Source organism: Oryzias melastigma, linkage group LG12, assembly GCF_002922805.2.
Source record: "Oryzias melastigma strain HK-1 linkage group LG12, ASM292280v2, whole genome shotgun sequence".
Lineage (NCBI taxonomy): Eukaryota > Metazoa > Chordata > Actinopteri > Beloniformes > Adrianichthyidae > Oryzias > Oryzias melastigma.
The window spans coordinates 7,455,978-7,470,683 of NC_050523.1; the positions used below are offsets into that span (position 1 = coordinate 7,455,978).

The 14,706-nt window shown below is 35.8% G+C and overlaps 1 protein-coding gene across 7 annotated transcripts in view; it reads left to right on the forward strand.

Moving 5' to 3' along the window:
• The window catches only part of garnl3 (GTPase activating Rap/RanGAP domain like 3), an 83,912-nt gene that overhangs the window by 24,735 nt on the left and 44,471 nt on the right, over positions 1-14,706 (forward strand). For all 7 annotated transcript variants that reach the window (XM_036214389.1, XM_024299169.2, XM_024299170.2 and 4 more), the window contains exon 2: positions 7,213-7,282. In XM_036214389.1, coding sequence (XP_036070282.1) covers positions 7,213-7,282 — 70 coding nt within the window. The remainder of the gene's footprint in view (positions 1-7,212; positions 7,283-14,706) is intronic.

Below are 14,706 nucleotides of genomic sequence, written 5' to 3' on the forward strand. Positions count from 1 at the left end.
AGTTCAAAGTAGAGTGGAGGCGGCGGCGCGACAGAATGAAGCAGAATACGGACATCTGGCTGAAATTGTGCAGCAGCGCAGTTCAGATGTGATCCAAGGCTGGAGCGAATGCTCACTTCCAGCTTCTTCTTCTTGTTGTAAATGCCACCACTGCAGCTCCCCAGTAGATTAGCAGCAAACGCTCCTGTCAGACTGCAGCAGCAGCGGCACCAGAGGTGTTAGAAAAAGCATTCATGTGGGGCTTTAATAACTGCTGCTCTGGAGTTCTTTTACATCCATTCATCAAATTAAACGTTTTAGGGGCTTCATATTTCTGTCACAGCTTTTTGTTTCAATTTAACCCACAGATTCAGGCGCTTTTATTAATAATTCAGAGGATGGGAGAGCATTATGATTTGATGCAGGGCTGCAGAGGCATCAAGCTTCTGTGAAATTTACTGCTTTTCTTTTTCACTTATTGAGACATTAACTTTCCATTCTTCTAGATTAAGCTGTTTATTGCTGTGATGGAGACTGCAACTAGTTTGTGTTCTTCTGCAGAAGATGCTGAAGAAAACCGTCTTTCTAGGATTTCCTTTCTGTCATTTTTCTTAGACAGATATCCATTAGGCTTCTGGAAAATTAACGCTTAGATGCAACTTCATGCAATGATATTGAGCCATTAATTTTATTTAATGTCACAATTTCAGCTTGGAGAATGCTGCTTTAGACACAGGACTGAGAACATCAAACCAGTTTTAAAGGAGTTTCTATCCAAAAAGTTTAAGAAAAATGTCATTTTGCAGGATAAGTCGTCATTTTCCAACACCTCATTAAGTTGTGACTACTATGTGTGTGACTCAGATATTGTCAGCATAGCAAAAACTGCTTTAAACAGTAAAAAAAAAAAAAAAGGTGGAGTGACCTTTTTCCCACCTGTACCCAGTGGTTAAAATGGGTACTACACCCTGTTCTAAAGTATGAAATGTTCTTTTGAAAGCGTCCAGCTTCTTTTGTTTGAATTGCTGAGTAATTCAAACTAATGAATTAAATACTACAATATTATCACTCATTGATGCTCAATCTCTGATGCCTCAATTATGTAATCAAATATCAAAATCCATATAAAAGTATAAACTTTCAGTTGAATCGTCTTTATTTAAACATTTTTGTATAAATCACCTGTATGCTCTGGTTGTAGATGAGAGAAAACCATCAAGAAATACAAATATGTAGTTATATATTCATTGAACTCAACACTGTTTGTAAACAAACTTTTCTTGTTAAATCTCTTCAAAAAAGTTGATATTTTGGATGAGATTTTCATATGCTGGTTTTATTTAGAAAACCTTGGGACCAAAAAAAAACATATTGATATAAATAAATAAAAAAAGATAAAAATAATAAGACATTTTGCAGAAAAAAATATTTGTTTTAAGACTCTATCTACAAAACAGTCTCCCTATTGAGCTCTGAACTTTTATTTTAAGTGTATAGACATGGGGCTGAACAATGGTGTAGTGGTTTGTAGCTTCATATGCTTCAAATCCCACCTGGGACTTTTCTGAGTGACGTTTTCCAGTGTGGATTTTCTCTGGGATCTCTGGCTTCCTCTCAAAGTCCAAAAAACTTGCTTCAAAGGTTTTGTGACTTTGAATTGTCAATTAGCTGTTGATTTGAGTATTTTTGGTTATTGTGCTGACCTGCCGAACTGTCCAGGATGTACCACACTTTCTATAATATGCAATTTTAGACTCTGCATTACCCCAAATCATAAATAAATAAATTTGAAAACTAATAGATGTATGTCTAAACAAAGCAGAATTTTTACTAGTGTCTGTAAAAAATGGATTCAGAATATTAAAAAGTACAGAAAACCTCAACAAGAGTAATATGACGAATTCCCACCATTAATCATAGGAAGGAAAGAAGCGTAGGAGCAGATTTAACCCTTTAACTACCCCCCACCCCCAAAAAAAACCCCACAAAAAAAAAAATAATTCTACTGTTTGTTTTCTTGGTACAGAGTCCCTAAAGGGACATCAAAGTAAAAAAAAATGAAGTAAAAAAACATTTTTTTTGTTCTAAAAGTACTTAGAGGCTCTGAAAAATATGAAGTTAAAAATAGTCTAAAAAATAAAAGTGAAAAAAATGTTGGTTACTAATTGATGCGCACCTGTTACTAACCAATTTTTATTATTATTTCAATTTAAGAAAAAATAAATACTAATATTTTTTCTTTAATTTTCTTTTGGTTGAGCAGGCAGTTAAAGGGTTAAAGAAAAAAACCAAGAGAATCTGGCCGCCGAGTTCAGACAAAAGAAGATAATATTATTTGCTTCCAATCAAATTGTGCTGGAACCATAAAAAATCGGATTCTCTGAGCTGCAGCCCCGTTGGCTCCTCACCAGCCATAAAGCACATTAATCTCTCTTGTTCTTTAATAGGGTGTCAGCACAGCTCGAAAGTTTGTACCTGTTCGATCAGACAGAAGCCACCATGTGCACTATTGCTGCTCGGCTCACAATGTTTGGTTTAAAGAGAGAAATTGCGCAGAAAAGAGCTTTTTCAATCTGGAAACGGCACTTGTCTTTGGGCTTTTGTAACGCCAGAATTTAATGTTAAAAAAAGCAGTTTCAGATTTCAATTAGAACAACTTAGATGATTATCAGGGATCCTTGTAAGAAATGTATAAAAACCCCTAAAGGACATTAACTTCAAGATAGAGTGGCTTAGTAGGAGAGGTGTGTGGTAAATCATGTCATTGCCCTCCTCCAGCTTGCAGTCCCCTAACCGCCCCCCCCTGAAATGCCAAGAGTAAAGGTGTGTGACCGGGATGCTGAGCTGCAAAAACGGAGCACAAAAAAAAAAAAAGAGAAGATGTGAGGCAAGATGTTGAGGACAGAGTGAGCAAGGAAGCACTGATGGGTACATCCTGCAGCAGAGACACTCAAATGCATCCTTACACCCTGAGTGCAAATTATGTATTAACAGCCTCACTCTGCCTTCAGTGAAACCTCACCAGAGAGGTAACAGTTAGCAGACATGTAAGCAGAGTGGAAGATTTGGAGAAAGCAAAAAGGCCCTTTTAAGAATTGTGCATGCAAGCAATATGCTGAAAGTACAAACCCTGCAAAACACTGAGGAGCTGGTCCTGTTCTGACTCTGACGGATGAAATCATCTCTCTAAATGCAATTTATGCATTCCCATTTTGCACAAATTTATTATGTATTACCTTTCCTTATTTTTTGTTTTAAAACAATGCATTCATAACCACTATCAGACCCACTCTGACGAGGACTTTTTAGTGTTTTTAACATGTAATTGGGGCATTTTTTGATGATGGATGACATATATGAAGAAAATGAAGCTGAGGATGTCATTATTTAAATCTTTGTGAATCTGGACAGGATAAAAAAAATGTTGTAAGCTAGTGGGAGAGTGTGTAAACAAAGGGATAATAGGAAATAAGGGCAGGCTTACTCTGTGCCAACAGAGAAAAATTTCAGATGAACTTCAGCAAAAACTTTTGGATTTTGGCTAAAAATGACATAACCAGAATAATAAAAAAAACATTGAGGAGGCTTTGAAAATTGATCAAAAGATGATTAAAATGGTACTTTAAAAGAACAATTGAAACTACATTTTCTTTTTTTTTCATTCATTTTTAATAGTTCTGCAAAATACTTCAATTTTAATTTTGTATGTTTTAAGGATGCCGCTAAAAACACACATCAAGGATGTTACTGTTAATTAAATATGTTTTGGTTTTAATGGAAACAGGGTGAAGAGATGCAAACAACGACACAGTTTAGTCTTTTATTTAGACGAGGCATTTCCCGTTTGGAGTAATTAGAGAGTGTACCTGGTTCTCAGGACCATGTGGGAGGTGTTCTGGGATCACGGGTGTGAGGGCGGTTTCCCTCTAATGTCTGGTCCCTTCACACTCGGTGCGAAGTGCACAGTCAGCATCGAGTCAGACCTCTTCAGATGTGTTGGATTGCATTTTGTCTGATCCGCTTTGTGATTTTAATATGCCCCATTTCAAGGTGTTGCTATGGTGACGAGTCATCAGCTGGGTACAGGTCACACTTGTGCTTTTTGCAGAAGATTTTTTCTTTTTTTGTTGTTGTGGCACCATGGTAAGATGGCCTCTGGCGTTCACTTATTGTCAGCGTGAGGTGAAGCTTTAATGCAAATCTGTAGCTATTGTTTTGTCTAGAAGAGTCGGTTCTCCTCAAGTAAAGGAGTAGGAGTGGTGCAACTACAAAATATTGGTGTTAATAAGAATTTATTGAAATATTAACTTTCAGGGAACAAGACATAAGCACAAGATTCCACGTAAATTCCTCTTAAATGCAGTTTTCTTCACACGGTGTCGGGCTCACGGTTGCAACACCTTTTAGAAATAGATTTGGCATGTGGCCAGAGACCTCAGGGCTGCTATTGGATCTGATGGAAGGACAATATCCTTCAGGATAAAGTTGCAGCAGACCGAGAGGCCTCGACTCGTTGCAAATGTCACAGCTATGAAGCAATTTTATAAAGGTGACTATCCAGCCCTTAGTCACTTTATGGGTGCAGCTGAGCCATGCGATGTAGAAAAATGTCCTGGGAAAGGTATTATTGGTGGTCAAAAATAAATAAAAAATAGAAACAATGTGGTAAAGATGTTTTTAGTTACCAAACGAACAATTTTTACTTATGTTATATAAACCACAAATGCACTGCTGCCCTTGTACCTGATGCCAACACCCAATATGAACACGTATGTTGGATTAAATGTGTTTAAGAGACTCAATTTCTATAAAATTACCTTATACTAATCAGTAGAAGCAAACCTGAATAAAAAATATTAGCTTCAAAAATGATCTAATTTGAATACTGGAGTATATAAATGAACAGATAAAGAGCTGATCTTCCAGTATTTTACCGTTCAGTCATATTATTTCCAACTAAAAAGGACAAAATAATGAAGGTTTTGTGGATAGTAAACCATTAAAAAGTGTTTAGCTTTGTGTCAAGCTTTTTGTTATGGCTAATAATTAATTTACTACTTCATTGTGGTGCAACAGTAGGGGGTCAACTCCTGATTGGAATAATGTGGGTTCGATTCTCACCTTGCCCGCTGATGTGTCGAAGTGTCCTTGGGCAAGACACTGAACCCCATGTTGCCTCTGAAAAAATAGAAATTACAATTTACACACGTATTTAGCATGTGTAAATTGTATTTTGTATTTTTTGTTTTTAATTTGTCATTTTTGTACATGTGAATACCCAATTGCAAGTATACAAAGTTATGCACAAATGGTATTATATGAGTTAGAAATCAAGAATTGCACACACACAAATCCGGGTGAGTCTATTTTCGCTCCATAAAGTAATTACTTTTTGTTTTAGCAGGACTTATAGTTATAAAAATCAAAGCTGTTATGTTATTTCCACGCACTGCCAGCTACGCGCTAACGTATATAACCGGCAACTATTGATGACATCATCGAGAATTAGTGGCGTCTGGATTTGAAGACACTATTTTTCTATAACTATATATATCTAGGGGAAGAATTCGGATTCACTTTACTTTGGCAGTTGTTACATCCCAAATCTGAGCTTTTTCACACCGCGAGTAAATAAAACAAAGAAATACTTTAATTATTTCAAATTGTTTTAAATATGTTCTCAATCAAAAGAAAAATGCTACAAAAACATGATAAAAACTCGGAAAAACAAGTCTTTTAGCCAGTATGTTTTTTAGCATTAACTACTCAGATTCATGTAAACAAAATAGTTCCATATGCTTTTTTGTGTTTTTAGTTTCTTCCCTCCCACATTGTTGCAATATTTCACCTTTTTTCCTGCTTTCTTGGCGTGATCTTTGTGTTCAGGTGGCTGTGAAGGAATAACTTTACATCTTTGTGTTTGAGGTGTTAGCATAAACCGACACCAACACGTTTTTTTTCTTACTTTCCTTTTTATCTTCACTGTCAATCTTGATGCTCTTGATTTCTTGTGTAATTGCTTGTCTTTCATTACATAAAAGGGGAAACAATTTCAGCCTGACATTTCAATTTCTGTAATGATGTGCTTCCCAAAGTGGGTGGATCACTGATATGATTTGACTAGTGTATGTTTTTTTAGACTCATGTGTGTAAAATATAGAATAATAACAAAATATAACAGTTTTTTTTACCATTAGTCAACCAAGTGTGTCACTTTTGGCACCATTTTCCTTACATTTTACTTTTATATTTTACTAATATTTAGTTAAATCATTGGACTACTGTATTTTCAATGGATGATAATCAATGTAAAATATATTTAACTGTTGCCCTCTTCACTTTGTTTAGTTAAAACAAGGAAAACCTTTTTTTGTTTCATTTTAAAATTATTTTTTAGCTTTTCTGCCATGATCTCATGTCATATTTTATGTACTTCTCTTTCCTGTGGTGTGCCACAGAGTTCTACTCACGGCCCTCTCTATTTTTTTTTTACGCCGTACTTCCTTAATAGTATAATTTTGTCACATTCAACTTCTTAAAATGCAGACTCTCTAAATAAACACATAACTGTTGTTTCTCCAAGGCTACCTGACTCTTTTTCAAACTAAAAATGTCTTTTTAAACCCTCAGTGGGCCTGCCTCACCTTTTAAAATGTGCTCAGACTTTGCTAAGTTTCAGATATCTCTTGGATCCAGAGTAAATATATTTCTTTTGTTTTGGCTTTTGACTCCCAATTGAATGTAAACACATTTCTTTTACATAATTTTAATTTGTTTGTAGGTTTCCTGCTCTTTTAAGTCCACTTTTATATTATTACATTTCTTTTTTTCAAGTGTGAGGCATAACTTTTAGTCATTTAATTGAATGTTGTTTTATAATGACATTTAATTAATAATTTTTAAAAAATCCTCATGAGATCCCGTGGAGGGGTACGGCGTTGTGTTTGTGACTGTAACTATAATAGGTGTGCACTTGTTCAACGTAGCATTCGGCTGTCTCAGCAAGCCTCCATCTATCACCAAAGCTTAATTCAATCAGGACGCACTCTCAATCAGAACTGGGTTGCTCCTGGCAAGTCACGGCGCCGCCGTCAGCCACCAACGAAAAAGCAAGAAGAGAGGAAGGGGGGAGGAATAAATGGAATTAGTGGGATAAAATAAGAAAAAACATGTGTATGTTTGTTGTTTTTATGTCGAATGTGTGTAAGTTAAGCCCGTGTGCTTTCGTTCCAGCTCTGCCTCTGAGGACTTGGGCTGCAGACGTGGAGACTTCAGCAGGAAACACTATGGTTCAGTTGAGCTGGTGAGTCCCACCCAACACGCCGCTCTCTTTGTGTCTGAGCATCATCTTCCTCATTGATTGTCTTTTCTACGCCCCCCTCCCCTCCTTCCTTTTATGGCCTCCGTCTGTTGGCATGGACAGACAACAGAGGGGTGCTGATGAGTCATGACATGCTGGGTGTGGTCCAGCCGTGTTGCTTTCTTGGCCAGCCCGGGTCACAGCAGGTTCTTTCTCCTGCAGTGACGTACGCGATGCTGTTTGCCGCTTTGAAACCGCATTTGTTTTTTGTAAAACGTATTACTCATTGTGAGCTGTGGTCAGTGACTTATATTTGGAGTTCCTTCAGGGGTCTGTGAGAGGTTGATGCCAGCTGAGTCTGTACGTTCTGATAGCTCACTATGGCAGGAAGTCCTACTTCCTACCAGAGTCATGTTGCGGGTTTGTCTGTGATAGCTGCACATCACACGAGTGAGCGATTAGTTTTGAGGAGAAACCACAAGTTGCATATCAAGACCAGCAGACAGAGGCTACACACTGATGTTAAGTGTGAGGGCGGGAGGATGTGAGAAAACCCGGAAAGTGCTGCAAGGCGAAAAGAAAAAAGAACAAACAAATTTCTGCCACTTTAACAATTTGCTTCAGTCAATAGTTGATTAAAATCTACAGAACAAATATTTTATTTTTTTTAAATATTTTAAAAGTTCGGAGTCCTTGGGGGCCAGATGAACTTGGACATTCCTAAAGTAGTTTTGTAGTAGTAAATAGATTTTTTCAGTGTAAAGTTGTAGGGAAAAATCGTTTTGGTGATATATTGTGATATTTCAATTTCCAATACAAGATGATATTGAATTAATTATTTATGAGTGTCCTTCAATGTTTGTTTTCCACCTACACCCTAACTGCTAGTTAGTAGCGGTGGGGGAAAAAAATAGTCTCTTAGTTGCATCGATTATGATTCGCAAATGATTTTTGTATTAATTTTAAATATTCAAACAATTTACATGATTTAAAGTAAAAGTAACAAGCGGAACTAAATGCGAAACGTTTTCCACTGACGTTTTTGAAGAGCGCACAAACATGGATCTCCTTCATCCGACCTGCCCCGACTTCACGTAACCCTTTAACATTCGGCGACAGCAAAATAACACACGTTCATCAAACTACACAATTAATGCAATTCCAGTGGATTCTGAGGCTGAGAAAAGGGAATTTCAGCGCAAATAATTCAAATTTCAACATGTTCAATGGATGCGTTTTGTAAGTAGAGCCCAAATAGTGTCTTAAAAATGTGCGTAGTGATGGACGAACATGTGTTTTGAACGCATTTCCATAGACGTTTATTGGAAATAGTTGCTTAAACGCAAGTTTCCGATGGTGGTGTGATTGTAGCTTCAAAGTTAACCTTCAGTTAACCATACAACACCTGAGCTCCAGTGTTTATGTTCTTTGATTTACTGTAACTTTTTACAATCAACTTAATTCCAGTAGATTCTGACGCCGCTTTTCTCCTTCAGAATCTACAGTTGTATTCTTTGAATCATTTTTTTCTGTAATCCTATCACTATCATGTAATGATTGTGTGAGTTTTCAGTCCGAAGCCCGTAAAATCTTTATTAGTGGATTAGTGGCCCTGTCCAACTCTAGCCCAAAATCTCTGTTAACTTGATTTATCTGAGTCTTATTTTGAAACTTTGGATGCAACAACAACAATGTCAGTCTTTAACCTCCAGGACTTTCCATGGATTAAAAAAATGCTAGAGAACATTCATAATTTTCAGTCAAGCCTGACAAATGCCAGTGAAAGTGGCGCACAGACGGACAATCGGGCCACATTTGCAGACAAAGTTAGAATCAATAATATAGAAAACTGCACTTAACTAACATTTTTATTTTGTTTTTCACAATAAAAGTACTGTCATCTGTGAAGGTTCGCCAAACTGAAACTAGAAGATCACTTCTTTACTTCTTATTATCTTTTTTTCCTTTAAATGCACAAACATTTAGATATTTTTCCCTTTAGAAAAAAATCTAGACATTCATTTGTAAACGAGAGTGACAAAAGATATAAAATGAAGTTATATGGCAGCCTGAGGTTACATGTGATGATATCTATGAGCTTATTAAGCCCTCATTAATTTTTCACCATCCACAACTAATAAACACCATACGGCCCTCCAGGATCGGACCTGCTGCAAGCTGACTCATGCTGGAAAGGATTACTGTCAATTTTTTCCGTTAACTGAATAAAACGCTGCTACGCTGAAGACTTTTGGAATTAGCCTTTTTTTTATTGTGGGGTGCAGAAAGAGTGTCAGCCTTCGTTAGGAAACCTTAACTCTGGTTTGCTTGTGTTTTCTTTCAAAATGGAGGCATTTGTTTGACATTTTGATAATAAAATTTGAACAAATTGATCATTCTTAGATGCAACATCATTGCATTTTATATAAGTGTGCACCTTTAAAAAAAATTGAATCAAGCTATTATAAGTTTAAAAGTTTTTTCTTAAATTAAACCATGAGATATGTCTCTATTTTACCTTTTCGACTGCATTTCTATTCCAAAAATGACCATATTTTAAAAGAATAAAATAGAATTATAACTTTAATACTTATTTAGCAATATCCCTCTCTGAAAATCAATTAATGTGGGCAACTCTGTTGGGAGGCGGAGTCATATAAGAGGAATTTTTTGCCTGACAAGAACAAGAATCTGAAACTTTGGACTTTCAGTGTAAATGACAAACACAAGGCAAAAATGTCTGCAGAGTGCATGACGTTTTTTGCAGTCTCCATTATGTGTAATTATCATGGATAAATAGGGGTAATGTGTATATATTTTTTTTGTTATTTTTGGAAGCTAAGTGGATGAAAAGATTTAAAATTGGATGCTTCAATACAAAAAATCATAATGATTAAGATTTAATAAAAACAAAAACAAAGTTATTATGCAAATCAAGAGGGGCCATTGTGATAATGGGAAGGGTAAATAAAACTTTATTTATTAACAATCAAATAGTAAAGATGCAAGATGACTTGTACTGGAGAACATTTTAGCAAAGTCTGGACTCAAACAGGAAATATTGATCCTAAGCATGGCCTCCCTAATAAGACCAGCATAAGCAGAGCCCTGACTCACTTTGTCTGTTTTATTTTTGGCGTCAGCGGTTGCTGTTACCAATATGTCTCCCTGCAGATGCCTTAATAAAGATGTGATTCACTCCAGTCCACACACAAACACACACTCACACTGCGTGTTGAGGCATACGCTGCTGTGATTTCATATGAAAATAAAACAAGTTCTTCAGAGGAAAAAAACAATAACTGATGAAATACAACTTCTGTCTTTTGATGAGACTTTATTGCTTCATCCTGTAAGAAAGTTATTAATAAAAGGCCAAAATTATCTTTATTTATGTGGTTTATGGTTCAAATGCAAGAAATTACTGTAATAGCCTAAGTACGGTGGCCCTGAAGTTCAAATCACATCAACACATTAAAGATCACAATGTAATTTAAAGAAAAGCAAAAAAAAAAACATTACATTTTAGAAACCAAAACAAAATTCCAGAAAACAGAAAAAAATCTTAAAAAAAAATGAATTTCTAGAAACAAAGTGAAAATAAATGAAAAAAAAAACAGAGATGGTAGGTACTATGGAATGTGATTGAATGATGATGTTTGAGAGAAAGCAAAAGGATTAAAAGAGTTACGGTAATTAATGAATCACCATGTGACCAGAAGCTTAAAAAAATATCACCTGTTAGAAGATGTTACCATTAGAAATAACGTCTCATCATCAAATCAGTGATTATAGCTACCTTTTTGGTTTGTTTAGTTTTTTTAACATTTCATTCTCATTTATCTCTGTTTTTTTTAAACATAGAATTGTTTTTTACTTTTTAAAATTAAATGCTTTTTTAATAAGATTTTTTTTCTTTCTTTTTTTTTAATCTAAAGGATTTTCCACCTTACCTAGGTTTCGTCCAGCTGTTAATTTATTGAAAAAATATCAGATACTTGGCTGATTAACACCAGAGAACCGGTTATGTTCCCAAAAAATGACATATTGTCCATAGAAAAGCCCATACAATGATTTCCAAACAGCATAAAAGACTAAAATGTCTGAAAGATTGTTTACAAATGTTAAACTTTGAAGACAGTAGGGCTACCCCAATTAGTCGATTAATCGTCAATTAATCGACTATACAAATAGTCGGTTAATGGTTACTTTATATTATATGGAGTCAGAGTGTAGTAAAGCTGAAAGTTATAGTGGCATTATGCTAGCTTTTTGGACTATTCTGACATTTATTAAGATTCTTTTAGGCTAATTTGAAGTTAGCTAATATTTCAGCTACATGCTAGCTATTTTGGCTAATTTAGTCTTATTATTATGTTTTTAGGCTATTTTTGAGTTTAGCCAACATTTTAGCTGCATGCTAGCTGTTTTGGCTAACTTTGGCTTTTTTTCAGTTTTTCATTTAGTTAATATTTTAGCTTGTTATAAGGTTTCCAGCTATCAGCTTCAGCGTTTTTAGTTTTCTATTTTAGCATCTTCAGCGGCTAAATTCAGCTTACAGCATTCACACTAGCATTATTGCAGGTAATGCTATACATCTAGTTTTAAGTTAGTTTAAAGCTGATGATGGTTAAGATGTGTGCTTTAAATCCAGTTTACTCATGACCCGATTAGTCGACTAATCTGAGAACATAATCTGTGATTAGTCGACAGTTAAAATAATCGTTTGTGGCAGCACTATAAGACAGTTGCCAATCCTTCAAAATGAATGCATCCTAAGAAAACTTTACTTATCATGATAGAGTTATGCATTTCTGTTGTTTTGCAAGGCACTGAAGGATTCTTTGATCACTAAAAGTGAGGTAAAAAAAAAAAATGTGGAAAATTCAGCCTCTGGTTTCTGCATTCACATATACCCTCCAATCCAAACTGGCCTTTTGTTAACATGAAATGTCGTCGTCTCTGGAGTCAGCAGAAGTGAGCTTGTTCCTATCCTCAGAAGCACATTTAAAGACTCCTGTTAAAAAATTTCGAGCATAAAACGCCTCCTGACAGCATCTGCCTTCATGTTTGGAGACAAACGACACAAAGGCGACTCCCACGTGCAAACTTCAACGTGCGTTATGTGCAAACACTGAAGCCAGGAGCAATTAAAGCCATTTCGTTCTGACACAGGAGCACATGTTGACGTAAAGAGAAAGCGGCTGCCTGACGCTAGCAAAATAAAACACTTTGGAGGTAAAACCCTTCATATGCACGCTGATATTGATTTTTTTTCCCTGTGTGGGCATGTGCATCTGTTTTGTTTGGTGTGCCGCAGTGCACAGCCATGAATGCAAATGACACCACCGTCAGAAATGTGCTGGTGTTTGAAAAACACTGTTGACTGGTTAGCTTGTCAGTCCTGCACAGCAACTGGTGAGCAGACCGTTCCACTCCCACCTGCCCACCAGTGTTAATATCAGTGCCTCAGAGGCTTTTGACTGCGCTGCCACTTTGAATTTATTCCCACACTTGATTTGTGCCTCACACTGTGTTTGACTGCCTGTCTGTGTGCCTTCGAGCTGCATAAATTAGGCTGACAGCAGCAACAGTGGCCACACGCACTAATTACAAGATGATCCAAGCCTGATGTGTGGCAGATTCAATTTTCCGTCTGTTTTTGCAATGCACCAAAGCAAATGTTTGTGTTCAACAGCCTAAGACAAAGACGAAGCATCAAGCAAGAGTTTGTAGTCGTGTAGGAAGTAGGGATGTAGGGAAAAACCAAAACAACAACAAGATCTTGCAAGAACCAAATTTCTGTGCCACCTTGCTGCCAGTCTCATATAAAAACACAGACTGCAGTGTTTTATAGCAGACTAAATTTGATTTTCTTTGTATTGTGATACACGTATCGTGATGTGTATCGTATCGACTCTTACCAATACACCCCCTAATAGAAAGTAATTAAAAATGCACATCTTTATCTATACTGACCACAATAAGGAAAGCTTAATTCGTTTGAATTATTTGGTGACTTCCGTGTTGAAACTTCTTTAAGAACAAAAGTAACTTAGGTAAGGTGCAGTTCTCTAAATAACCACTTGGAGCTCAATTGTAAAATGGCTCAAAGAAGTATGTGCTCCCTGATTTTAAAGGGAAATTCTACCTTTCATATAAGGGAGCTGGGTTTGGTGACATATCTGCTCATTTGTGGCTAAAAGGATAACTACAAAAGCTACAACCAACATCTACTCATTTTCTGACGTGAACATTTACCAAAGCTCTCTCCTATCGTTTCTGTTCGCTGAGTAAAGTAAACAGTAAATGTTTTTTTTTTTTTTTTTTTTTTTTTCCCAAAATCCTCCTCAGCCTACAACTGGATCCACCAAGATACTCAATTTAAGACCCTCTCCAATGAAAATTCTCTTTTTTGTTTTTTTCAACATGTTCTAGTAGCATTTTTATGAAGATTAAGGACATGTGTTATGAAAATTAAGCTTAAAATTGTATTTCTGAGCATTTCTTTGTTCAAATAATTGTGAATCAGAAGCGGAAAGCTTTTAAATATACTATTTAAAAATGTAAATTGTATTTGTGACCACAAGTTCTCTGTTTCACTCTAAAAATTTACTCTTTGAAGAGTTCCTTTTCTATAATTTTTTTTTTTTTTGCTAGTTTGATTTATGATGGCATTTTTTGAGTGAGTTTTTGGTTACTTTTTTCTTATTGTTTGCCTCTGTGACTCCCTCTAGCTGAGCGAATTTGCATCAAACCTGGCAACCCGGAAGTTAGGCTTCGTATTGGTTTGTGCTTCAGAAAGCAGTATAACAACAATGAGAGATTATTAAATAAATATAAAAATATAATTTAATGTACTGTTAAAAACTGTAAAAAAAACAAACAATAAAACAGGATTGTCACTTCTTAAAGTATCCAATGAAATTTTATCATAAAATTGTGTACTTGTATTTGACAAATTATCACATATTTTGTCTTTCTTTATAATTATAGAGTCAAGATGATTGCTAAAAATGTCCATAAATTATAGCTGGTGGAGACTACATCTTAGTTCTTCTTTTTTTCAAAATTTTTTGCTTTCATGTCACTTTTTTAAACACCCCTCACAGCCTCCTTAAGATATGGTACTTTGTGTCCGCTTGTGTGCTTTCAACAGTATTACATAAATAAAATAACGTTTCTTAAAACCCTTCAAGCTCTCCTGAAAAGAAAAGACGCACGTCTCTGCACATCCTCCTACCATTCAGTTCAAAGCTGCTGTCGGTGCAGGTGCATTTCCAAAGAAACACATTTCAATAGAATCTTATTATTCTTCCATTTTCCTCAGATTTATTTTATGTGAAGGGAACCGTATATTAAGCAGATCCCATTGTTGGATGGAAAAATTCCCCTGCAGCTTCTGCGCCTCCTTAAATCTGTTTAAC